The sequence below is a fragment of the Malaya genurostris genome, chromosome 3 (assembly GCF_030247185.1).
Source record: "Malaya genurostris strain Urasoe2022 chromosome 3, Malgen_1.1, whole genome shotgun sequence".
Classification (NCBI taxonomy): Eukaryota; Metazoa; Arthropoda; class Insecta; order Diptera; family Culicidae; genus Malaya; species Malaya genurostris.
In genome coordinates, this window is record NC_080572.1 from 85,848,878 (window position 1) to 85,875,405 (window position 26,528).

At 36.5% G+C, this 26,528-nt stretch overlaps 3 protein-coding genes across 4 annotated transcripts in view; all 3 read left to right on the forward strand.

Moving 5' to 3' along the window:
• The first annotated feature begins 9,200 nt into the window (after nt 1-9,200).
• LOC131437967 (inactive peptidyl-prolyl cis-trans isomerase shutdown) lies at nt 9,201-11,031 on the forward strand. The gene is made up of 2 exons (XM_058607679.1): nt 9,201-9,472; nt 9,538-11,031. The coding sequence occupies exons 1-2, from the start codon at nt 9,429-9,431 to the stop codon at nt 10,820-10,822; spliced, it is 1,329 nt and encodes a 442-aa protein (XP_058463662.1). The 5' UTR covers nt 9,201-9,428; the 3' UTR covers nt 10,823-11,031.
• A 917-nt stretch (nt 11,032-11,948) lies between these two features.
• On the forward strand, nt 11,949-14,597 carry LOC131437908 (probable tyrosyl-DNA phosphodiesterase). Of its 2 annotated transcripts, none has more exons than XM_058607570.1 (5): nt 11,949-12,407; nt 12,514-12,594; nt 12,651-13,704; nt 13,761-14,346; nt 14,405-14,597. In XM_058607570.1, the coding sequence occupies exons 1-5, from the start codon at nt 12,374-12,376 to the stop codon at nt 14,537-14,539; spliced, it is 1,890 nt and encodes a 629-aa protein (XP_058463553.1). In that variant the 5' UTR covers nt 11,949-12,373; the 3' UTR covers nt 14,540-14,597. The 2 variants fall into 2 exon arrangements, with proteins under 2 accessions (XP_058463553.1, XP_058463554.1); XM_058607571.1 differs by having other exon boundaries at nt 11,950-12,407; nt 12,654-13,704.
• A 198-nt stretch (nt 14,598-14,795) lies between these two features.
• The window catches only part of LOC131434882 (cGMP-gated cation channel alpha-1), a 30,859-nt gene continuing 19,126 nt past the window's right edge, over nt 14,796-26,528 (forward strand). Inside the window, exons 1-6 of the mRNA XM_058602118.1 lie at nt 14,796-14,888; nt 21,917-22,777; nt 22,834-23,006; nt 23,065-23,450; nt 23,516-23,665; nt 23,737-23,821. Coding sequence (XP_058458101.1) covers nt 21,990-22,777; nt 22,834-23,006; nt 23,065-23,450; nt 23,516-23,665; nt 23,737-23,821 — 1,582 coding nt within the window. The 5' untranslated portion in view covers nt 14,796-14,888; nt 21,917-21,989. The remainder of the gene's footprint in view (nt 14,889-21,916; nt 22,778-22,833; nt 23,007-23,064; nt 23,451-23,515; nt 23,666-23,736; nt 23,822-26,528) is intronic.

Below are 26,528 nucleotides of genomic sequence, written 5' to 3' on the forward strand. Positions count from 1 at the left end.
AATTTCTCGCCGATTCGGAATTGATTCGGAATCCATTCGGATCTGATAATGTGGGAACCGGTTCGCCTACAACCGGTTGATTCGGAAATCATTCGGAATTGAGTGAGAAGATGCGAACTGAATTGTCAATTCGTTTTCTTCTTCTTCTTTCCTGATTTTGCACGTTTTCGTGCTGATTTCCAGTTTATTTTTAAACGAAAACATTATATAACTGAATATACAAATTTAAATCTTCATGTTTTTCGGATATACAGAACTAGTGAATAACCAGTTCTTCTTAGAATCCCAACATAAACTATTGAAATTCGCTGGAAATTAACAAAACGGCTTACCTTAGTCAGCATCATCCATTCCTCTAGCTGGAGTGTAGTGAAATGGCTTAAGTCGCTTAAATTTCACACTAACACATTCATAAAATGAGCGAATATTCAATGACATTTATAATGTCACTGTCAATCAGGTTGATCGAGCAGCCAACATAGGCGAAAATTCTAGCACTGAACCGATCGAGCACTAAAAAATCATGCAGTCGAGTAAGAATTCATTGCTCATTCCGTCATTTCGATCATGTGGGATATTGCTTTCAAACATTTTCTTTAAAACATTATTGTCAGTTAAATCCTTTCATAAATCTAGTTTTGTGTGTGTGCGTGTTCATTGGATAACAGTTTCACTCAGAGCAAATTTGAGGGTTCTAAAGTACATTTATGACACATTTGTTGTGGGCTATTTGATTTATTGCTTCTTGGGTTAAGCGTAGTTTGCATTAAAGAAAATTTCTTGGCCGCCATGATGATGTCCTATACCGTAGCATTTATTGACATCAAATATACTTCGAAATGCAAAAACGAATAAAAATGATGGGCTTTAATGATTCATTTTCAGAACGTATACACAAGTTTTAATGCCATGAAATAGTTTTATACAAAAATGACGAAGAATCACAAAAAATAATTTTCAAAAATCATGGAGATTTTCGCAAAAGCTGCATTTATTTCAAGGCGATTAGTTATAATTCTTATTTTTATCCAAACATTCACGATAAAAATAAAAACGCATGAAGTTTTTAAGTTTGGAAAAAACCTAAAACTTGTAAATGAAATCTAATATATTCTTACTGGTTACATTCAAAGCAGACATGACACACACATAGCCATGAACAATATTATCAAAACGACAATTTATTCATAGCGGAATTCATTCCTTCCGAATAAATTAAATGTTGATCGTAAAGCTGGTTTCAAAATTTTCTTGAATTTGGAGTTTTAACGCAGGTTCATGCTAATTCTTCACCTTGCTTTATAAACCTTATGAAGAATGGTCCACTTGGCAGGAACATGCTCTTATAAAGGTTCTCAGTAGACTTTCGTGGAGTTTAAAGTTTTAATGCAAGATTTATTATGTAGCATTGAAGACAGCTACAAGTATTTATTAATATTAAAATTGTTACTTGGGCATATCTGTATTGCGGTATAGAAGTCAAATATCTGTATAAATACCGAGAAATCGGTATACCTGGCAACGTTGGTTCCGTTCAATAACCTAATTATACACTCAGAAAAATGTTATAGTGTCAGTTACTATATCAGGGATCATTTTGACCATGCGAGTATAGTATAGTATCGACAATATTGAATGTCAGAAAAATATGCGCAAATGTTTAAAAGTTATATGAATTTAAAATCCAGTACTATAAAAATAAGAGTTTATTAATGATCTGTTTTATTTTCGATTCAAATTTTATAATATTGCCCATGTTGAAGTAACATATTACTGCTTACGTGGACGCATCGGAGTGACATTGTAGTCATTGTAGTCAGTGTTGCATCCAGTATCCGTAAACAGAGAATATTCACTGACGGACACAAGCGTTCCAACAGGCATCGTCTCTCTTGCAAGCTCTCTCACTGAGAAGCTGCATGCACTGTCATTACTAATGTATGAGTTTCACTGAGAGAGATATTCCGTCAGTTCAGTCTGATGCTCACTTGGAGACGAATCAACATGACTGAAATCTTAGAATGACGATCAATTTTTAAAATTTCCGTCGTGATCATCAATTGCAAGGACAACGTTTTCTTGGTTTGACTTAGTTCTTAGAAGGAAAATAAAAGTGTGCATTCGCAATGATGTGATGTCAGAAAATGATAATGAAAATCAAAGTGTTATCATTTTCAATTCACTATAAAACTATAAACAGACCGTTTTAAAAACAAACAGAGAATGACCGATCTGTTCTCTCATTCGAAATAATTTACTCTCTGCGTGTTGCCACTCTCGCGTCACTGTTGTTCGTTTTCGCAGTACGCTACCCATGGCATGAATTCGATCAACGTTGAATGACGATCATTTTGGTTCGTGACGGAACTACTTCGTATGATTTGACGTGTGGATGATGATCACGACTCAGTGCAACTCTGATTGTAGTCATGTTGGAACGGCACGGACCGTCGTACCGCCACCGCACCACTACTGATTCCACTGCTAATGTTCTCCCAGTTCCGATAGCAAGCCTTAAGATAGCAAGGTCCTCATCAGGAATGAATCCTCATGCAGCGGTGGCAGGTGCATCGTGTCGTAGTCGGAAACGGCGCTTTTTCAAGTCCGCTGGTTGATATAAACCGTCTGGAATTGGGAACTGCCACTTCAACTCATGTGGTGACATCAGTTCAATGCTGCATCACTCATTACGCCGGTGTCTGGTGAAAAGTTGATGATTGACGTAGAAGCATTACTGGTTGCGGTTGCTGATCCAGAAATCTGGATCACTATCCGGTGAAGTATGTCCCGGAACAAGAATGAGCAGCTAGGACAAATTCAACAGCCGAATCAAGAAGTAAACCTATTAGATTACCGCACTGAGATATCTTGCTACTTCTCCCTTCATAAAGCGCTTATGTTGTGCCCCCGCGATCTATAATTGACTAATTTTTCGTATACAAGACGTCCATTTACGTAACGATTCGACTTCACTGAAAACAAAACCGATATCGGTGAAAACGTTGAAAAGTTAAATTTCAACGACGGAAACGAGTATGACTATAAAACATACATTAATTACCTTCAAGACCAGTGTAAATGAAAAATTATGCACAATCACAAAATACAAAAACTTTGCATCCATCACTCCAGTTATGTTATACACGTACGCAATTTTCAGCCATACTGAAACTTTTTTATGCCAAATAAAAAAAAGAAGCGTTTATTGACAACTTGTATAGTCAGCTTAAATAAAATACATAGTCGGTTGAAAAACACTATACGATCATGTAATTACCACATCAATTCGGTTCATATGAACAACATGAATAGTGTTTTCAAACTTCACAATCTTCCAGCCAACTATATATGTACTCATGGCAAAGATAAATAATAACGACATGTACGTGCTTATAAATATTTTTAAAAAATGTGATTCGTTCCCGGTACCTTCTGAAATGACCGCACTCACCGCTTGGTGGAGCGCGAGATTGATTGCATTATCATTTCAACCAAAGTGTGCCATACCAATCTCAATATATACAAATGAGCTACCGAATCTGAAGGGTTCTCACGGTTTGACATTTGCATTATGAATGTATAATGGGAACTCAGCAGTGCAACCAATTTATCACCATTGGTGCCAGTTTCACGGAGGACCGTAGATGTGTGCCAAAAAGAGATCGTGACTGTCATGTCTGGAAATTCGTTTGTGCTCATGGTAACATTTGTACAACCATTGTTAAAATGACCATACCATAAAAGTCATAAATACAAATAGTTTTCTCAAGTTATAGTCTTTGTTATCTAGTACTTTATACAATACAGATGGTGAATAATATAAGCATATGCATTATATATGTACTCCACTTATTTATCATGGGAATGTCACATACATATCATTTGAAAACTATACATCTTCGATTTGAATAATATGTATGTTTCATCGTTTCATGTGAACTGTTTTTTACCAATCAAAGGAAAATCACATGAAGTTTACCTGAAATTGGTATAGCTTTTATTTAATTTTCAATCGTCCCACGACAAAAGGGCCTAAATTCAAGTGACAGTTTCTCTTTGTTTATTTTCTCTTTCACGAATTATCGGATTGATTTTATATTTGATGCAGACTTCTTCACATTATTTTCAAGTCTATATAACAAGATTTCGATTAATATTGGAATCATCGAAGAGATTTGTATCCTGGCTTCGTAATAATCGAAAGAGAAAGTAAACAAAGGGAGGCTCTCGTTTTCAGTTAGGCCCTTTTTTCGGACGCATTATTTTAATAAAGACATTTCACTACATATTTCCTATCCACCAGACTATATGTTGGCGTAGCTTTAATGTTTACCAAAATAGTGTTGTTTCGATTGTGGCAAGTAAACATAATAAACATAAATAGATATAGGCAGTTGCATTAAAGATTTAAGTTCAAAAAAATTATTTACTATTTATTGGTTGTTGCAGGTTGGCAAAATAATTGCGAAATAAAATGTTCGATGTTTGAAAAGCATTGATATTTTCTAATCTAAAAAAAGCTTTCACTTAAAGCATCACTGCAGTAAAGCTTTAATACATAGTGTAAAACATATATTTTTGAGAGAAGACATGATGTGCGCATATTGCTTAAATCCTCTATGCTTAGCCTCATATCTGAAACACATCATTAGGACGTCGACAAAATCGACAATAAAAAGTGGCATTAAATCCTCCAGATAATAGTAGAGTTGAATGAATTCCTAAATTATCTCCTTGAAGCAAGTATAAGACAGGTCGAACAAACTTCATTTCACCCTTTAAGTAATGTTAATTCCGCGATTCTCTAATTCTATAAATTTATCAATTAAAGGAGTTATTAATTTGTTAATGCATGTTCTTTTATGTCAGCTTTTTTGATCATTGCAAAACTCATCAACATATTTATACGTTGATGAGTTTTGCAATGAATTCTTCGGGAATAGATGGAATACTATAGTAAAAATAGATGGAATACTATAGTAAAAATAAATGGAATACTATAGTATATTGTCCAAGTATAGCTAGACGTCGAGATTATTTTTATTAATTTTTTTAGCCGAATATTGCTCACGTATCCGACGTTAAAATTTTCCGTGAACTTGACGTAGTGTCCTATGTGCGACTATCGCCTGCATGGAACGATTACGGAACAACAACATCAATTGTAAGCAATTCATATGAAAGGACACTACCTCAAGTTCACGGAAAATTTTAACGTCGGATACGTGAGCAATATTCGGCTAAAAAAATTAATAAAAATAATCTAGACGTCGACGGAAGTTGATTGATCGTCTGAATGGTGTTTAATGCATGCGTTTCCTGATGAAAACAAACCAATCTCATTTGCATTTGTGGTTGTAAGTGAGCTGTCAGAGAGCCTAATAGTCACTGCCCAATGCAATTAGTTTTGGTATTACAGGTAAATTTCTTTCTATATATGTTTCATAAATGTTTTGTATTTTCAGTCTTGTTTCGGAAAGAGATACTGCGAAAATGATCGTATCCTCTTGAGAAAGACAAATAGTGGGTTTAAACCGGAATGCTGCTGAGGTGGGTGGTAACACTGTATTTAGTAAAAGCAACAGTGCGCAGTGTTTTGTATCTAAATGGACTACTATAATTAAACCATTTTATTGGTATTTATGGTTCATACCATCACTTGTTAAACTATCGGTCAAAGCCTTGACCAGTTCATTAGCTGTAGATCCACCGCTTTTGTTGTTGCATATACTACAACTGCTGGTATCACAGTTGTTATTTTTGGAGAATAACTGACTGCGCTGGCATTCAGAAGACGAAAATCAATGTCGATCTGCAATAATGGAGAAAGTTTAGAATTTTATTGCGAATTGAAAACATAAACCAGTTTATACTCACGAGGTGGTATCCGTGAACGCTTTTGTAGCGTGTGTCTAGAAGTTCAGGAATGACTCTTTCTTTCTGTAGAAAATGTTTACGATAACCAAAGTTTTCTGTCCATGTTTCTAAAAACCATCAACAGTGACTATTATATAGCGTTATTAGAGCGTTTGAAGGACGAAATTTCAATAAAACGGCCTCATTTGAAGAAGAAAAAAGTTTTGTTTCATCAAGACAATGTCACAAGTCGATGAAAACCATGCTGAAATTGAACGAATTGGGCTTCGAATTGCTCCCTCATCCACCGTATTCTCCAGATTTGGGCCCCAGTGACTTTTTCCTGTTCTCATACCTCAAGAGAATGCTCGCTGGTTAAAAATTTAGAAGCAATGAAGAGGTAATCGCTGAAACTGAGGCCTATTTTGAGGCAAAGGACAAATCGTACTACAAAAATGGTATCGAAAAGTTGGAAGATCGCTATAATCGCTGTATCGCTTCTGATGGCAATTATGTTGAATAATAAAAACGAATTTTGGCAAAAAAATGTGTGTTTCTATTAAACGATACGAACTTTTCAGCCGAACTGTTAGTGATAGTTCAAATGCTTCGCCCATGATGCTAGCGTGCAAATTATTTTCAGTGTAACAATATTGCAGATCGAGATCATCCTGGTTTGCAAAAAATAAAAAGGTTCACTCATTTCTGTATTTGAATTTCCATTATATTTCCAGGATAAATTATTGCTCCGTTCCATTTTTTCTTATTGTCAGAAAACGATAAATCCAAAGATAAACTCAAGATTACGAAGTATCATAGAAGCCTATGAAGCATTTTGGGTCACGGTTCGTGAACCGATGAACAGTTTCAGAATATCTGTTGATTGACCCCTCAGTCTGTAAGGTTCAATGATAATGCTGGTATCCATGATAACCTATTTATTATTGTTAGTTTCAGTCTTTTGAAGCAAAACAACAAGCGTCTGATTACTAGATGCGTCGTAACTATGACAATGATTGTATCAAGTTACAGTATGAACGATATTAAGCAATTTTGCTTCATATCCTGTGATTCTTACAATAAGAAAGTAAAAACTACTTAGAACTATTGCCTAGAATTTATTTCGTTTATTTCCTCATCTCATGACGCTTCATAGTCAGTTGAGGCAAGAGATCATTATGTGCTGAATGAAACATATGTTTGCTTCTTTTCTAACTTGTATTGTTTCCATGGCATTTTGTCGGAACTAGTAGACGCTGGACTAGACAACGCTTAATAATTAAATTACATTATTATTGAACCAACTGGTTCACGATTACTGACCCAGCATTTTTCAATGAATCGTATGAGACATTGTAATCTTGAGTTTATCTTTGCCAAGTCGACCATTTAAACTAAAATAAACGTTCAGCGTCCTGTTATGGGAGGAAAGCTTTAAATATGAGGTAATCTTTGCTCAGCGTGTACATATTGAACAGTGCCAGAGATGTCAGATATTCTCATGGAAAATCAATATTACCCTGCACAAAATGAAATTTCTGCTATGAAGTAATGCCAAAAGATATCCCAACATATTAGATATTCTTACTAGCCGCTACCAAATTTTGGGTCATAATCTACCCAAAAGCAACTAAAGTACATCTCCCCAATTTTAGGTAATGAGTGATGACCTCAAAATTTAGGCAAATGTAAGTTTACCCAAAAAGTTTATGCCATAACAAAGCACGCTACCCTTTTTTTACGATCAAGTCAAAGTTGGAGTAGATTACGACCTAATTTTGGGTAGCTTATAGAAGAGCTCCGAGTTTTTCGAAAAATTCAAGCGTTTACCGCGTTAAATATTGCAAATGAATTTTAAAATATTGAGAGAAGAGGTCATTGCACATATTCAACAGTTTCTGTCTGGAGAGAAAGTATTGTCGGATTGATGAGTAGTTTTGATTTTTTGACAATATTTTCGTCAATCCAATGAAGTTTCCATTACACGATTAAAAATATTGTCAATACTCCTTGTATTGACAATAATATTGTCTCGTGTAAGGACCGCTAATGAGTGATTTCTCCTCAAAAAATAGGTAAAAATTATTTTTAGTGTGGTTATAAAATTGCATTATTCTCATTCCTTATCTAGTTTGATTGAAAATGTTGATTTCATAAGTTGACATGGATTGTCAACGCCTAATATGCAACCTCAAGTCAAGTCATAATGGTCTCAATCTGACAAAGTTTCATAATGCTATGACTTCCTTCAGTATCAGTTCAAATTAGTTTTCAGTGTTGACCGTCAAATATTTATACAAAGATTTCCACTATAATTTGTGATTTGTCCAGCGGACTAACTGTAACTGTGGTCAGCATCATTCTGCAAAACCCAAAACAATGAATGGCTAGCAAAAAACGGATATTACAAACAACTTGTTTATTCAGTACCCTTTACCGCACTTCCCCACAAATTATCGATCAGAATATCATCACTACGATAAGGAAACTAAGATTTTATTCGATTTGAAATGCTCGAATATTTGTTCACCATACTCTGAGCGCTCTGATTGCCCACCAAATACCCCAGATGTTGGCTACGATAGCACTTGCTTGAGTGCCCTTACTTGCTACCGGGCTGATTAATTCTGAATGCGCATGTAAAATTCTGTAAAATATTCCAAATAAATCTGTATAAATGGCATCTCTGAACAGTGCTTTGTGGATTCCAGAGATGCCAGGTCTTCAGATTTGTCTGGAAGTCTGCAGATTTCTTATGCAGCCGCAGAGATGCCATTTATACAGATTTATCTGTATTATACAGATTTCCACATGCGCATACAGATTGAATATTGAGTACCGAATTTATACAGATTTCCTAAACCTAATACAGATTTTGGCAAATTTCACACAAAGTATGAGAGAAAAAAAAACTTTTTCGTCTGAACTATTTATTAGTATTTGATAGCAGTGACGAGATAAAAGTTTATTAATCGATTGACAAATCACAAATTAAAATGGAAATATTTTCCGAAAATATTTGATGATCAACCAAGTGGTAAACATTGAAAAACATTTGTATTATAATGAAACTTTATTGTCAGACTGAGAGTTGTATGAGAGATTCGTCATCATTTTATAGTAGAAATTTCATTTGATTAGGGAATACAGATAAATACAGATTTTTTATACAAAGCAATACAGATTTTCTATGAAAATATATGGCATCTCTGTGCAGCACTTTATATAAGACTATTTTGTTGCACTTTTCTGTAGTCTTTTTAAACCCGAGTTATTCGAAGACTCAATACAGAAATGAGAGCCCGCAGACATTTTTTCGGATTCACAGATGTTTGCAAACCTGCCTGAAGATATTGAATATTTTTCCATCACTGGCATCTCTGGTGGTTTCTGCTGTTCATGATTACCGAACGTAAAAATTGCCTCATGGGCGTATGTTGTTATCAATTTCCGGTACTTATTGCATTGTTTTGTGTTTCGCGGATTTTATTGTGGTCCGAGTTTTTCGGAATTGTTATTTAACCAAAAATATTTACATTTGAAAGAGTACTAGCAGCGTTGTTCAAGCTAAAATGGACTCAAACGGCTTTGTGCTTAGCGAAGCACTTAATATAAGGTATGCTGATGCTGCATTATTGAAATCTGAAGTATCTTGTATAAATATATCGTTCTGTTCTACAGAGACTTACTTGGTGAAAATGGAGCACAATTTCAGATCAGTACAAAATATAATGAACATGGTGAGGAATTTTTCATGGAAGATGACTATGGGAGTGCAGATGAGGACGAGGATGCTCACCGGAATATAATGAATCCATGGGATAAAAGTTTCGATGAACTGAGAGCCCAAATGTTTATGATTTCCGACTATATATTTAAGCGTACTACAAAACAAGGAGTTGGCGATGAATTAGTACCTGACCGGGCGCGGGTCACGGTAGATTACAATGCGTACTTTGAAGGAGAAGCATATGCGTTCGATTCGACGTCTATGCGTGGAGAGTACAAAAAGTTTACCATCGGAGCAGCTGAAGTATTAGGCGGATTGGAGGATGCTGTAAAATCCATGAAACCCAGTGAAGAAGCACAGTTTGTTATTGGATATCAAGTTCTGTTTGGAGAACTCGGTTGCAAACCGAGAATCAAACCAAAGGCAGACGCATTATTTATTATTAAGCTTGTTGGTTTTACTGATCCTGGGGACGCTGAGGCTCTGGATAAGCTTACACCCGAAGAACAGATGTCATATGCCGTTGTTAAGCAAAAAGTAGTAGATACTAGAAACCATGCTAAGGATTATTTCAAAAGAAATCTGGTGTCAAATGCGATTAATGATTATCATAAAGCAGTTAGTTATCTCGAACGATGTACTGTCAAGGATGAATCGGAACAAAAGGAGCAAATCGAAACATTGATTCAGCTTTACACGAGCCTGGCTGTATGTTACAACAAAAAGGACAATCCTCGGCGTGCATGCTCAATGATAAATGAAATTCGTCGTCTTGGTAGTATAGATCAATTGTCCCGCGCTTTATTTCATGAGGGCCGAGCTCTTATGAACCTCGGCGAATATGATCGAGCTAAAAGCAGTCTATTGAAAGCCCAACGGCTTGAGCCCAACAACAACGACATCAGCAAAGAGCTCAAAACATTAAATGAACGTTGGGAAAAACATCGACAAGATGAGAAATCAATTTGTGCGCGTGCATTCGGGCTAAAAGAGCGTAAAGATGAAAAATGTTCCGAAGAGCAAATTCGCTTTACGGAAACAATGAGGAAAACACTACAAGCATTCGTCGATGATGAGAAGAGTAAACAGTTAACATTACCGGAAGGACTTAGCGGCAAAGAAATGGATACTGTGCAAGATCTGGCAGATGATTTTCAATTGAAATTGAACCTTTATAAGGATAACAGCAAGGACTTTTACAGACTGGAGAAAAAAAACATTAAAAATGACGAATAATTAAATTTTAAGTTTTTAAATATGTATAAAGTGGATAATACATGTTAAAAAAGTCCTCTGAGGTCAATCCATTCCTATGGCAGAGTTTTAAAAATATAATATAATTGACATAAAAACGAAGTTTCTTAACGGTGACTTAATGACACTACTGTATTTGATTAATATTAAGACTATTGAACCGAATAAAATTTGTAAGAATAGCTTTTCAACGAAGATTTCGCATTATAAAGAAATCCAACTTCTCGCTTTTTTCCGTTCGAAGCGCGATCTGATTTTCAGTCTCAGCATAGTGAGATTTGTACACGATGGCATAAATAAAATAAACCTAGATTCCCCAGTGTAATAATACTGTAGTTGAGCAACCCGTGACACCAAAAGCGACAGAGAAAATTCATGTACAAAGTTGCCTGAGCATTTTACACAACCACAGTAGCATAAATCAAATAAACATAGATTTCCCACTGTACGGTGACACTAACAGCACCTCTAGTGAGAAACGGGTGTACTTTTTTCCATTAGCTACTGTCATAAATAAGATAAACCTAAATTCCCCAGTGTAATAGTACTGTAGTTGAGCAACCTGTAACACCAAAAGCGCAGTCTGGTCTAGAATGGGTGCGTAAATGCTCCTAAAATGCATGTACAAAGTTGCCTGCGCATTTAACACAACCACAGTAGCTAATGGAGAAAAGTACAACCGTTTCTCACTAGAAGCGCTGATGGTGTCTCCGTACAATGGGAAATCTAAGTTTTTTTGATTTATGCTACTGTGGTTGTGTTAAATGCGCAGGCAACTTTATGCATACATTTTAGGAGCATTTACGCACCCATTCTCCACCAGACGGCGCTTTTGGCGTCACAAGTTGCTCACCTAAATTACTATTACACTGGGAAAACTATGTTTATTTGATTTATGACAGTAGCTAATGGAAAAAAGTACACCGTTTCTCACTATAAGCGCTGTTAGTGTCTCCGTACAATGAGTGATCTATGTTTATTTGATTTATGACGATGGCTAGTGCTTTTGATTAGTATTTATTATTGCTGAAACTTTCGAGATTGTTGTCCAATAAGCGCCCCGCTATTATGAACTAACCGATTCAAACTGAATGAATCAGTTCGAATTCGTCTCAGAAATTATCTTAATGAAAACAAATGTTATAATAAAAACTGTTTGAATATCAAGAGACAGGCATTATCACACCACTAGGTGGATTAAAAACTTAATTTTTTAATTCAATTTGAGATTGTGGTTTCTATCGTAGCCTGAACTCCCTCTGTTGGGTAGTTTTACTGAAAGAACGAATGAAAGGTGACATCTTAAAAATTTACACGAAAGTTAAAAAGCTCAACCGTTGGGCATTTCCACTCTGTGTAGTAACGTAATAATCAAAAGAGAAAGTCTAGAGAACGTAAACAACGAGAAACTGTCAAGAACACTTTGACAGATTGGACTTTTTCTTATGTTTGATGCTCTCTTTATGTTTATCCGGCTTTTTCGAGGTATCTGTTTGTAAATTAATCATTCATAATTGTTAAAAATTCAACGAAATGAGCAATAGCAAAAGAAAGGGATTTGATAAAGGTAAGTTATCGTGCTAATCGGAGAAATAAGTACACGATTTATTGAAACGGTACTGAAAATAAGCGGAAAGTTTCGAATAGGCCCCTAATCAATACTATCATTGTAGTTCCCGATCAAATCTGTCAATATGGAACGGACTGTTATCGCAAAAATCCAAACCATTTCAAGGAATTTTCTCACCCACATTGTAAGTCGGCTAAAACGTCTTAATAGATTGTATTTGATTTCGTTTCGTTATTTCAGTAGAATCAATAGTTAGTGATGCTCCATCTAAGGATAGTTATAAAATTCCTGATCATCTCTCTATGAGTAGAGAGGTTGTTGGAGAGCAATTGAAGATTGTAGCACAAATTTATCCAGAACTTTTGAATAACATCCAACCATCAACGAAGGTATTGAAAAATTCGGCAATTCACGATGAACAGCTTTCATCCTGTAGTACTCCGAAACCTTCTTTGGCTAATGAAAAAAACGTCAACATTGATACTTCACGGCCAAATGCCGTTACGGATCTTTTTGCTGAACGTCGTGCTAAAATGTCCAAACAGTATGCAGAAAATAAATTATCTGAAGTGAAGCAAACACCTAGCACTGCTCATGCAGGTTCAAACGATCCTTCAAAACCAGTAGGAATATCGTTGAAAAAAGTGATACCACGTAATATAAACGATTATTATCCGGTAGTGGCACCTCGTGGACAAATGGCGAAAAAATTGGAATCTGCTGCTCCATACAACTTTTTTCTTACAACAATCACCGATGCCAAGGTAACTCACCGGGAACCACTATCGATAACGTTTCAGGAATTACTCGACAACAGCTTGGGAGACTTAGAATCATCTGTACAAATGAATTTTATGGTAGATATTGGATGGCTTTTAGGGCACTACTTCTTCGCTGGCTACGAGGATCGCCCACTGTTAATTTTGTACGGAGATGAAACACCGGAATTGAAAACGGTATCATCCAAGAAACCGAATGTAACAGCTGTGAAAGTGCACATTGCAACGCCTTTTGGAGTACATCACACCAAAATGGGGCTGTACGCATACACGGATGGTTCCATGAGGATTGTCGTTTCAACTGCTAATTTGTACGAAGACGATTGGCACAATCGAACGCAGGGACTTTGGGTGAGTCCAAAGCTACCACCGGTTCCTGAGGATGCTGACACCGGATTTGGAGAAAGTGGTACAGGATTCAGAGGATGCTTGATTTCGTATTTGAATGCCTACAAAATATCTCAACTGCAGCCATGGGTTGCAAGAGTGCAAAAAACTGATTTTTCAGTAGTTAAGTATGGATAGAATCATTTTTGAATTTACTAAAATATGTGATTACAAATTTTTACAGTGTGTTCTTGGTGGCATCGGTTCCTGGTGGTCATCTGAATACTCCGAAGGGTCCACTTTGGGGACATCCCCGAATGGGGTATCTACTTGGGCAACATTCTGCCCCAATTGATGATACATGTCCGCTTGTGGCACAAAGTTCCAGCATCGGTAGTTTAGGACCGAATCCTCAGTCTTGGGTTTTGTCAGAGCTCATGGCAAGTTTTAGGAGAGATTCTGTCCCAATTGGTTTACGAAGAATACCCGCTTTCAAGATGATTTTTCCAAGCTTCAGTAATGTTAGGAATAGTCACGATAATCTACTAGGGGGAGGATGCCTGCCTTATATGAAGGCCACTAACGACAAACAGTTGTGGCTCAAGGATCATCTTCATCAGTGGATAAGTGAGTCCAGAAACCGAACGAAGGCGGTGCCTCACATCAAAACGTATTGTCGGTGGTCGCACCGTGGTCTCTATTGGTTCCTGTTGACGTCTGCGAATCTGTCCAAAGCGGCATGGGGAGTTTACAACAAATCTGCCAAATTTGAGGCTCCATTGAGAATAAACAGTTATGAGGCGGGAGTTTTGTTCCTGCCAAAATTTGTGGTAAGCATATTAATTTTTTTTTGCAAAGACGAAATTTGCATATTTCCTAAATTTCTAGATAGGTGATAACTTTTTTCCAATGGATTCTAAAGCGGACCTGCAGCATGCTCCGTTTCCGATGCCGTATGATGTTCCCATCATTCCTTATGCTCCAGAAGATAGTCCATTTTTTATGGATTATTTAAGACAATAATTATAGGTCCAGTTTAGGAGTTATTCTGCAAAATAAAATAAAATGTTTTTGTTTTGTAGCCTGGTTTCTTTATTTACTACTTTCGAACAAACTTCAGGCTCTTCGTCCTTGCGCATGACATCAATAATGTTTGTTTCTATCGCTACGTTGTACACTTGTTGATTTGAACATGTTGTTATCGTGAGCTATAGCTATATATACTATGTCGTGTATTGAGAAGGATGGAGAGAAAATTTAAGGACATGCGCTTCCTGATTGTGCATCCTTGTTTGCTCTTCATTATGTCGGAAGCTGTCAGTTGATCAGATCGTAAAAATGTGTTTTTGTGTAATAAGTTGTGAAATTCAAGGTAATGTAACGATAGTGTGTTTATATCTTATATGTCGATATTGACATACATTGAATGAAAATATTAGTGTTGTTATACAATTATGAAGTATAACCAAGAATTTGTATGCACGCGAGCTGTCTTCTGAAAAAATAGGCAGCAGTAGTAAACAGATATTAACTTCGGTTGTCATAATTGTGGTTTGACTTTATGTTCTTCATGATATGAAGAATATTATTAGAATCGCAATCGGAATGATCGAATCTAGGAAATGACTTTCTAAGTGTTGTAGATACTTTTACGAAATAAAGGTATAAGAGAATACGACTATTTTTGGAATCGAACACACATACTCAAAACTTGGTGTGCAATTAGTTTGGATTTTTGCGAAGTGCACCAATGTCAAAATCCCCTTCTTTTAATGAGTACACAATGCAAAAAAAATCTTCAAGTAGATGTTTGTCAATTTTTGATCCCATCAACCTTTAGTACGAAACTCGGAGACAAAAGCTTGCTTGTTGTTTGATATAGCTCAACGAAATTTTTCAATGACAAAATTTCTGCCTTGAATGCCTGACCTATTGCCAGACCCTGTCAGCTTGGAGCGAAATCAATCTTCAGTTCAGCAACGCCATCGCACGGCATCACATCCAACATATGTCAATTGTATGGATGCGCAGCCCTGCTATTTTAGCGCGCACGAATTTGACATTTCCCTCCCATACTTCTATGTAGGAGATTCGATGCGACCTCGCCTGAGGGTGCCATGCTCACAAAAAAGGATGTTGCCAATGATTTGTTCGGGAAATGTGAGAACTGAATATCTTGTCTTTGGATGAACATACGTTTCAAAGTAACTCGTATTGAATTTTTTATCTTACTCTCACGAATGAACAGAAATTCATCCTTGATAGTTTAGCGGTACTGTTTACAAACAAGCTTGAACAAAAATCGATAAACACATTTCAAACATTCATCTTTACACTTTGCAACTAGTCACTCTTATTTTAAAAATCTTAAAAAAAATCGTATCAAATCGTGAGCAAATGTTTTAATACTCTATTTAGGCGATATGGACCGTAAATGCTCTCATCCAATTTGTCAACTAACAAAAAAATCTCTGTTTACAAACAGTACTGCTGAACTGTCAAAATGTGTTCATCGGATTGAGGTTAGCAGTGACGGTAAAAAACCTAATGGTTTTGAGGCCATGCACTCCAATACTTTCTAAATCACCCACCGCTTGATAAATCCTGATGTGTTCCTTTCTTCTTCCGCATATCGGACAGTTTTCATTGAGTTGTCGTCCGGGAAAGACATAACAAAACTTTCTAATATTATTTCTGCGTTGGTATCATTTAGTCTCAACGTTTGAATAATAAAATGTCCGTTGAAATATATTAATCTGTTTCAGAAGTTCACTCGAACTTCACTTACTAAGGTAAGCATTTGAAGATAATTTCTTGTTTTGTTTCTTCACCAAAAATATTAGAAATCATAGAAATTCTAATAAAATGTTTGAGACTTCTTTATTTCGCGTTCATGATATCTCACGGAATTTATATAAAATATTCCTTTAAATACATACACATTGATCAAGGGGTTACACTAAATTTGTGCTTAATGCGTTTCTTTTCGTTACCCCTCTTCAACTATTCAAGTGAATTAAAAATGATTATTTTAAACAAACGACCTTATAGTTAAAATTTTTAAAGTGATTATGTACATATTTCCATACTTATGTTCAGAAAACACCCCCCGACAAAAAATTTATAGGTACGCATTCAGTAAAGACGTTGCACCACAGACTAACAGACATGACAGTATGAGTAATTTTTTTTTTATATCGTTTATTTATACCCGGCTTTAACCAAGTTGCGGTCGTTCGCCGGAAATGAGTAAATTCTTATAAAAATAATTTTTCGTGATGCACTAGTTCCACCTATATTGTACTGCGCGAACTATTTACTATCGGCACACCCTTTGTGTTACGTATTTATTTTTCTCAACGTTGTTCATCTAGACTATTTTTGATTGTGTTGGTAATTTTCACCCGAAATTAAGTGGTGGCAGACCAGAAGAAAGTAAATATTGTAACAAAACGCGTTCGATTTTGTATTGCGTTGAAAGATGAGAAGTAGGCACAATTCTGTATATAGTTTTGGCAATATGTATTAAATCTGTATCCTGCATTAAATTCGCATGGACGTATACAAATCAATACACTACAGGTAATTCTGTATGAATGGCAACTCTGTTGGTAAATGAAAAAAATAAACACAGTCTAGATGACAGACAGGATATTTTTGATAGGGTAACCTGGCGCCATCATGCCATATGCGAGTACTGTCCCAACTAAAGGAATATTCGAAATGACGGTTAAAATGATTGAAGAATCTAATTTGAGTGTCCTGTCTGTTAGTCTGTGGTTGCACGTCGGTGCAAAACGAAAAGTATTTTGCAAATAGTATAAGCTTTACACGCTTTTTGAACATAACTCATGGTTTGAGTTGCGATTACTCAAATTCATAAACTGGAACAATATGTCAAAATTTGAGTATGGATTTGAGTAAAATAAACTCGTTGCCATGAGTTCTCTCGCATTTATTCATACATTACTATCTGTGTTTCAAATATAGAAAAAATAGAACGGCAATGTATACCAGTTTTAAATTTGACAATAGAACTGGTCGTATAAATAAAACTAAAACGGATTGCTGAGGATACGTTTGTTTCAGTTTCATTTACATTATAGACCACCCATATGAATCTTGCAGCTGCTGAATTTGCTCTTAGGTTGTAACATTTGTCAGGTGCGATGGTTCAGGAGGTACTGCATGTGCCAGAATCGTTATTGTTATTAATATTTCTTTATTTATACCCGGATTTAACCTAGTTGCGTCTACTGTCTACTAGTTTGATGTACATAACAACATGTGAATAACAACAAGTTTTCGAGTTTTAAAAATAATTTAAATTTTCTTGACCAGAGAACGGAGCAATGAGTTCAAATAGTTACCATTATGAAGCATCTGTTTTAGTTCCCCGAGTGGTAGAATGATGCCTTTCTCATATTCTCATCTGAAGTAAAATTCTTTAAACAAAATTTTTTTGACATTTGAATAAAAGCCATAACTTATCCGGACCGGAAAGATTTGAATAGATCTTAATAGTCTGGAAAGTGTCGGGTGCTTCGCATTGCGCGATTATTTTCTGATGAAATTCTCGAGTGAAAAAATGAATAATCTTCGAAGAAACGTGGCACCACTTGCAAGTAAAAATATTGAATAAATATAGTGACATGTTTCGCTTTATAAAAAGCGACTTTATCAGATCACATTATAAGGGAAAAACACCCAACACGGCTCAAAGAGTCCTCGAGACAAAACGGAGGACAAATTCAATAGATCAAAGTAAGTTTATTTTTTGAACAATACCGTATATGCATCATTAAATATTGAAAATTTTTGTATATTTATTTTTATTTTCATATTTCCAGCTCGACTCAAGGTGGCCGCATCCGGAAACGCCGCTTTTTATTATGCTACATGTTTTAAGGTAGAGGCTTGAAGCACTACTGGCAACAAATTTATAAGCCTCCTTTAAGTGTTAATAAAATGAATTTTTGATCCTGAATGGTGTGTTTATAATGTTTAGAAATTACAAACAAAATTAATTGACTAAATTTTTAATTACTGATGATTTGGTAATTTGTTTTTTTCATTTTTTCGTTTTATTGGATTGCCGAATATTCAGCGAACGTTTCACTGAGCAAACAGTAAATCTTATGCTGGCGATTTCGGCAATATTTGACGTTTGTCAAATTTGAGGGTGCCGAGACGCTCAGTTATTTTATTTTTGCCGAGATGATTGCTGATTACTCGGCTGTGCGAATCTCGGCATTTTTTTGCCGAGACTCAGCTAAAAAATTTAAGTGTGTGTGGAATTCCAAATCTGAAATCGCGGGTTTCTTTACTTCCCGTCAATATCAATGTTTCAGTGGTATTCCGTATCGGAATGTGAATGTGAAAATAAAATGACAGCTAATGCACACACCCGAAATCGATTCTCGAATTCGGAATAATAGATTACCGAATTGAATCGACAACACGATTTTTACTGATTGTTCACAAATCTGAATGCTCTTTTCCTAGATTCGTAATTAATTGGCTGAACATGTCGGTTAATAACGAATATACCGAAATCAGTAAATGTAATGTATTAGCTTTTACCGACATTCGGGGAGACTCTTGTCATCTGTCAATTGTCAATTTTGCATCACACCACGTCGATATTTCTTGTGTAACGAAACACTATGCAAATTGTGCTAGGTAATAGATTCTTATATATCGCGAAAAGATAGACAAAGGAGATTTAACTATCAAATGAGTAAACTAAACTCTGAATATCTACACACTTAAATTTTTTAGCTGAGTCTCGGCAAAAAAATGCCGAGATTCGCACAGCCGAGTAATCAGCAATCATCTCGGCAAAAATAAAATAACTGAGCGTCTCGGCACCCTCAAATTTGACAAACGTCAAATATTGCCGAAATCGCCAGCATAAGATTTACTGTTTGCTCAGTGAAACGTTCGCTGAATATTCGGCAATCCAATAAAACGAAAAAATGAAAAAAACAAATTACCAAATCATCAGTAATTAAAAATTTAGTCAATTAATTTTGTTTGTAATTTCTAAACATTATAAACACACCATTCAGGATCAAAAATTCATTTTATTAACACTTAAAGGAGGCTTATAAATTTGTTGCCAGTAGTGCTTAAAGCCTCTACCTTAAAACATGTAGCATAATAAAAAGCGGCGTTTCCGGATGCGGCCACCTTGAGTCGAGCTGGAAATATGAAAATAAAAATAAATATACAAAAATTTTCAATATTTAATGATGCATATACGGTATTGTTCAAAAAATAAACTTACTTTGATCTATTGAATTTGTCCTCCGTTTTGTCTCGAGGACTCTTTGAGCCGTGTTGGGTGTTTTTCCCTTATAATGTGATCTGATAAAGTCGCTTTTTATAAAGCGAAACATGTCACTATATTTATTCAATATTTTTACTTGCAAGTGGTGCCACGTTTCTTCGAAGATTATTCATTTTTTCACTCGAGAATTTCATCAGAAAATAATCGCGCAATGCGAAGCGAAAATGTAACGCAGCAATAAATGACAGCTGTCGTGCTGAATCTCGGCAACAGCTAGCGCATATTCCGAAATCTCGGCAAACGTCTCTGCTGATGTCGGCATATCTGTTGTTTACTGATAAATTCAGCAAGCAATTATGCCAAATTTCGGCAAAGTGAAGCATTTTACCGAAATATCAGTGAATGCATTTAACGAAGTTCAGAAACATGCGTATTGATTACTGAGCAATCAGCAAATTTAGGTGTTGCTGATCAGTTTCGGCATTTTATTATGCCGAGCTCAAGAAATGGTTTTAAGTGTGTACACTCAGGCATGAATAAACGAATGAAAATGGCGAAAACATAAACAGTAACCATTGACTACAATTAACAATTCCATTGCACAGAGCTACACCAAACTTTTGATGAGTGCTACACCAGTGGTATCGGTGCAGAAAAAGTGTAGCACTGGTGTAGTGCAATTGGTAAAAACGAACGGTTTAGGTGCAGCTTTCGCTACACCGGTGTAGTGCAATTTAAAAACGAAAACGACATTAGATTGATTATCAACTTATAAATGACAATGGCAGATTTAGATTTATCAAATCCTTTCGCACCTTCTCGTAACCAAAATTGTTACCAATTATGATATGTTTTCTCAGTTTAATGACACACACAACGTCATAATTTATGAATAAAATTGCTGGTGCATTTTTAAAACAAGAGTTCCAATGATATTTCAGACGTTGGAGTTAATAGTGGTTTTAAAAGTCTAGACGAGCAAAATTATTAATTATTAAAAATTAATTATTAAATCATTATTCCGGAATTGCAAGATAATCTGTGCAAATTTATGAAAAAATTGTCACTCAATTCCATCGGATTTTTTTCCATAAATACGTTTATTTCATAGGCAATATACATAAGTTTTTCTTCGCCGTTGCATCCACAATACATGGTACTTTAAACCTAATACATTTCGAATATCATATTAGAATGTTGGTGTTCACTAGTTAATCTAAATACTGTTTTTATAGAGCGATTTGCTATTATAAATTACATTAAATAAAATACATTTATTTTGTACATGATCTTATAACTATTTAGGTTTGTTCGGCACTTTTATTCATTTAATATAGCTGGCTATTGGTTGAACTCATGGAAGAGAAAGAGGTCTAACATAAAATAAAATTTAAATTGGAACTCCAATGGACTTAACGAAATGATAAAGATGTTTCATGTTAGAAAGGTCACGGCAAGCAAGAATGTCGCGAACTGGGACATTGGATAGTCTGACATCACGATACTCCACGATACTAGACATCACGATACTCCACGCATGTAAATTTTTCAATTTCATTCATTCACTTGTATTTTTTCACAAGTGATGTTGATGGATAAGTAAACCAACTTGGGATGCGTTCGATAATTTGATAATCGAAACTGGGAGTTCTTATGTCATTTCATTATACCACGAAAATCATCTTAAAATTCGATTGATTTTTTAACAAATCCTCAAGAACCTTCCTTGAAACACCTCTAAACTATGCGCATTTCATAGCTAGATTCAAGCACGAATTGAAAAAAAAACTGTACCGTCTATGTAGAATGAAGTAAATGCAATAACGTGATGGGATCTAACTTATGGTTGATTTACTCCAACAGCAGTTGTTTGTTTTACTAAGGAGTATCTTTTCGCCGATGCCAATGCGGTTCGCGTGGTTTGCAATAAAATAATGCTATTAATTTACAGTCCGGCACGCGATTAGTATTCATCGTGCCAAGCTTACCGCTATATGGTTACAAGTAATGCCTTTTTCAATGATATCTACTTGTACACTGTACTTCAGTGTTCGCTTGTAGAACCGATGGCTGAAGGAAATGTTTCTTTTTCGTTTTCTATTCAACAGTCGCGTATTGAGTTTCGATCATTGTACGTCGTTCACCTGAGACGGTGTCACAGGGTAGCTCGTGGTGTACACGATGTCCTTGGCGAGGGTAACGAGCGGCTGGGAGGACAACAAGTCCCGTTCTGAAACAGTACTGTATCCGGAAAAAGTAACCTCTGCCAACGGACGTTTTTTGTACTGCCGTGGTGGACTAGCACGTAGCGGAAGTAGAGATGATGCAAAGTTACACAAGAGTTTGGAAGAGATCTCCAAGGACATCAAGGAATTGGAAGATTTCATATCGGTCACGGAAGACATCTTGAGGCGTGAGCGGGAATTCGACGAGCAGCTCTATCAAAGAGAACGTCAACGGAAAGCTTTTGAGAAAACGATGCAGCAGATCAAGAATAAGTGCAGTCCGACGAAGATTTGCTTTGGCCGAACGGATAGTTCCAGGGTCAAATCACCGACCTTTAAAGTAAACATAACACAAAAGAGACGCATCAAATCGTTCAGTCCGAAAGGGTATAAGTCGAAATTATATTTTCGAAACGGAAAAATCGGATGTCTGGAGGCTGAAGGCGCCGTTTCAAATTTAAGAAGTACGCACGAATTAGTGAAAAAGATAATAAACGATGAGAACAACATGTTAGTTAAATTGGAACATCAACACTACACGACGGGCGTGAAAGAAGAAAAAGAAGAGTCGGTCGGGGTGGGAGCTGCGCTGGAAAGTTTGCAGATGTGTGTTGCGGAGTCAGCTCACTCGCTTTGCGATGAATCATATAAGGCAATACACGACGAATCCGAAGATAACATGCTCCAGTCGAAGCCAGCACAAATCCTTAGTAACGAAAAGGATTTGGAGGACATTGGAAACACGTAACTTGGTGAAGCTAACATCGGAAATAATTATTATAGTTTTTTCTGTGTTCTAGGAGTCCTCCACCAAGCGCAAACGATTTTGTAACCGGACGGCTAAGACATCTCGCAAATCGTTTTTCGGAACGTACCAAACGCATGAGGAGCAAGCTGGAGATTCCTCCGACCCCTTCGAGTAGCGTTAGTGCCCCTTCTATAGCGCCTTCCACACAAAGACACAATAATGAATGTGAGCTAAAGAAAATGTGCTTGTAACATGAAAAGTTTAAAAATATTTTCTATTCCAGTGCGAGCCATTCAAAATTCCGCCCTCACCCTTCAGTCGGCGACTGGAGCAAACACGTGTCATCATCACTATTTCTGTCCCATTTTTTGCACCGGTGCAAAAACAAATACGGTTCTAGATCCACAAGGAAAATTTTACATTTCTTGGTTATTCATAGTATCACTTTCATTTTTGTACAACGCTTGGGTGATCCCGTTGCGATCCTCGTTTCCGTACCAAACCCCAGAGAACACTAAATACTGGATTGCCGTTGATATATGCGCCGATGTCGTTTATCTAATTGATATTCTATTCGTCAAACACAGAATAATGTATCTTTTCGAAGGATTTTGGGTCAAAGATACGAACTTGACACGAAAAAATTACATGCGAAAGCTGCAGTTTAAGGTACGAGTGTTTGGAAAAAAGTTTTTCTTTTCACTGAAGTAACATTTTTGTGCTGTTGATTCCAGATGGACCTGCTTGCTCTAATGCCGTTGGATTTACTTTACTTGAAGGTTGGTACCGAACACGTGGTGCTCCGTGCACCACGATTGTTAAAGATTCAAAGCTTTTGGGAATTCTTCAAGCTGATTGATCGGGTCATCTCTTCGCCGCATATGGTAAGCAGGTGACATTGACACGTCTGAATGGGTTTTAATCCGTACGTATGTTTTTGTTTTGTACATAACAGATACGCGTCGTCAAGACACTCACCTATATGCTGTATATGATACATTTGACGGCTTGCTCGTACTATGCGTACAGTGCATATCAAGGTAAATCATATTATGACGATGGGTTTAGCACGTAATCAAGTCAAAAAAGGTTAAGCGTTAATACTAGCAAGTTATTTAATTGGAATCAGTTCGAGTCGCGTTGGTTCGAAATTAAATCTCATTACTCTGGTATAACAAGAAACTACACTTACTCTGGTATAACAAGAAAGGGGAATTTGAAAGCTCTGTAATAAATTCTCCTTTTGAAAACATAAAGCAAAAAGTGTACGCTAAAAGAAGTCGTATACGGATGAAATCGAATAAGAGTTAATAGTATCATAAGATTTATTATTTGGTTCTGAACTTGCAAAAATCGGTTTAACCATTCCTGATGTCGAGATCCATTACGATGTCTTTTGATCACTATTTTCAATCGGAACCTAGCAATTTGATCCAGTTATGAAGACCTTGGGTCATATTTTTGACATCACTTATATGAAATCAACACTCCTGTAATCCTGTAATTCCTGCCATGAACTGGGATCCGTAAAAATAATAGTTGATGGGACCATTTGTTGTCCCGTTCAGACTTGTGTTTGGGAAAATCGGCCCAGCCGTTTTTAAAATCGATTTAAGTCTCGTTCCGGTGGCTTTTGAATACTAATTCCGGAGCACCCGGAACGTGATATCAGGGGTGACGTGGTTCATATTTTTGACCACCAACTAACAAGTTCTGCAAACCAGAGAATGTACGGACCAATTTATTTGTCATTATATTGTCACTTATAAAAACACACTTTTAATTTAATGTTCTCGACACTTATCACTCTGTTATTCCGGAACCAGATGTCGTAAAAAGCAATGTCCGAGAAAAGTGAGTACTCCTTTTCCAGTTTTTTGCATTCTCGTATAGACTAGTTATACAATCACAGTGACAACCGACTTTTGAACCGAACCCTGGAGGGTCAAGGGGCATACACCATTTGAATAAGTTTGTCGAATGTACAAAATGTATGTAATAATTTAGTGCATTTACTTTCCTCGGAGATGGAATTGATTTTCACTTACTTAAAATAAAATGTGGTTGCATACAAAATTCCTAAATATCATTTGAATATGATCTGTTATTGCATCTTCCGTTTCTGGAATCATAGAGTGATGAATTCTTAAACTTTTAAACCGTTGTTCAGAGCGGCGATACAGAAAACGTAAAGTTTCCTCTACATCAGTTAATAAAATCTACTGAATTTTATCTGACTTCGGGCTACAATCCACAGATTATAAAATGCCTAAAATGTTAAACCCATGTTTAAAGCGACGATGCAGAAAACTCCAAAAAAAATCAAATTGGGGTCTAAACTAGCTCAGTTTTTGAGTAATGTTATTTGATTCCGAATCCGGAAGAATAGGAAATAATGGTCAAAATCACCAATATGGTCTTCTCAGTTCGATATCTCGGATGTGACAAAATAGATTTTCACGAGCTTAGATGCAACTTACTTAAAATAAAATGTGGTTGCATACAAAATTCCTAAATATCATTTGAATATGATCTGGATCTACCTTCCGTTTCTGGAATTATAGAGTGATGAATTCTTAAACTTTTAAACCGTTGTTCAGAGCGGCGATACAGAAAACGTAAACTTTCCTCTACATCAGTTAATAAAATCTACTGAATTTTATCTGACTTCGGGCTACAATCCCACAGATTATAAAATACCTAAAATGTTAAACCCATGTTTAAAGCGACGATGCAGAAAACTCCAAAAAAATCAAAAAAAATTGGGGTCTGGGGACGGGTATAGTGTGATGGGATAGTCGATGCCTTTCACGCAGTCCGTCTGGGTTCGATTCCCAACCCCGCACATAGGGTCAGAAAGATTTTCTGGTCCGAAGAGGCGAATCATTCAGTAATAGCCGTTCAACCGAGAAGGTTGTGTATAGAAGCGTACAGTTTAATAACGCTGGTTGGTTTACACGCGTTAAATACGACAACGGTTGAACTACAGGTAGAGACCTGTTGGCAGCAGCCGTTAAAACGTATAGTCGTGCTGCATAAGAGAGCCCTAGTGCTGGGCCAAGCTGGTGAAGGAAACAACAAAGGGCGTTTCCCAAACTCTACCCAGGCCGCAATATACAGCCACAAGTGCTGAGCAGGAGAGTGCAAAGGCACATCGAAGAGGAAGAGTGCAAAGGCACATAGAAGCAGGAGAGTGCAAAGGCACACCGGTGCGAAGGCACTTCGGTGCAGAAGCATATCGGTGCGGAGCACAAGGAAGAAGGAGACAAGACAACTCGGTCTTTCCACTGCCATACAACACGCAGGTATACACCGGTGACCTGCGCTGGTTACAGCTGGCGAAGACGAAAGCAAATCGGAATTCGAGTGGTGCTGGATGTCAGGTAGCAGTAGCATCACATCATATTCTATCGCTACAGTGAGCTTCAGCATTGTATCAACGTCCAGATACATCCAACAAGAACATCTAGAGCAACGAGGATCTACACGGCAGTGCAACGGAGATAGACAACAATTTCAAGGTAGAAGTTTTTTCTTTTCCTTTTGATTGAGTACTGTGTAGTGTTGGTTTCAAATTTTATTTTAAAGTTTAGTTAAAAATTTTAATGTAATGGATGAATCCATGGACGTAAATCCTAGCATGAATCCGATACCCCCACGAACGAAAAAATATCAGGAGAGCTCTTCTGGGCCTTGGATAGTCTTTTTTAGACGTATATCAAAGCCATTAAACATTTTTCAAATTAA

Excerpts from the sequence above, each read along its gene's own strand:
- LOC131437967 (XM_058607679.1), top strand. The coding sequence starts at position 9,429 with ATGGACTCAAACGGCTTTGTGCTTAGCGAAGCACTTAATATAAG. Across the intron at positions 9,473-9,537 it reads AGCGAAGCACTTAATATAAG|AGACTTACTTGGTGAAAATG; the intron begins GTATGCTGATGC and ends TCTGTTCTACAG.
- LOC131437908 (XM_058607570.1), top strand. The coding sequence starts at position 12,374 with ATGAGCAATAGCAAAAGAAAGGGATTTGATAAAG. Across the intron at positions 13,705-13,760 it reads ACTGATTTTTCAGTAGTTAA|TGTGTTCTTGGTGGCATCGG; the intron begins GTATGGATAGAA and ends AAATTTTTACAG. Across the intron at positions 14,347-14,404 it reads TGTTCCTGCCAAAATTTGTG|ATAGGTGATAACTTTTTTCC; the intron begins GTAAGCATATTA and ends CTAAATTTCTAG.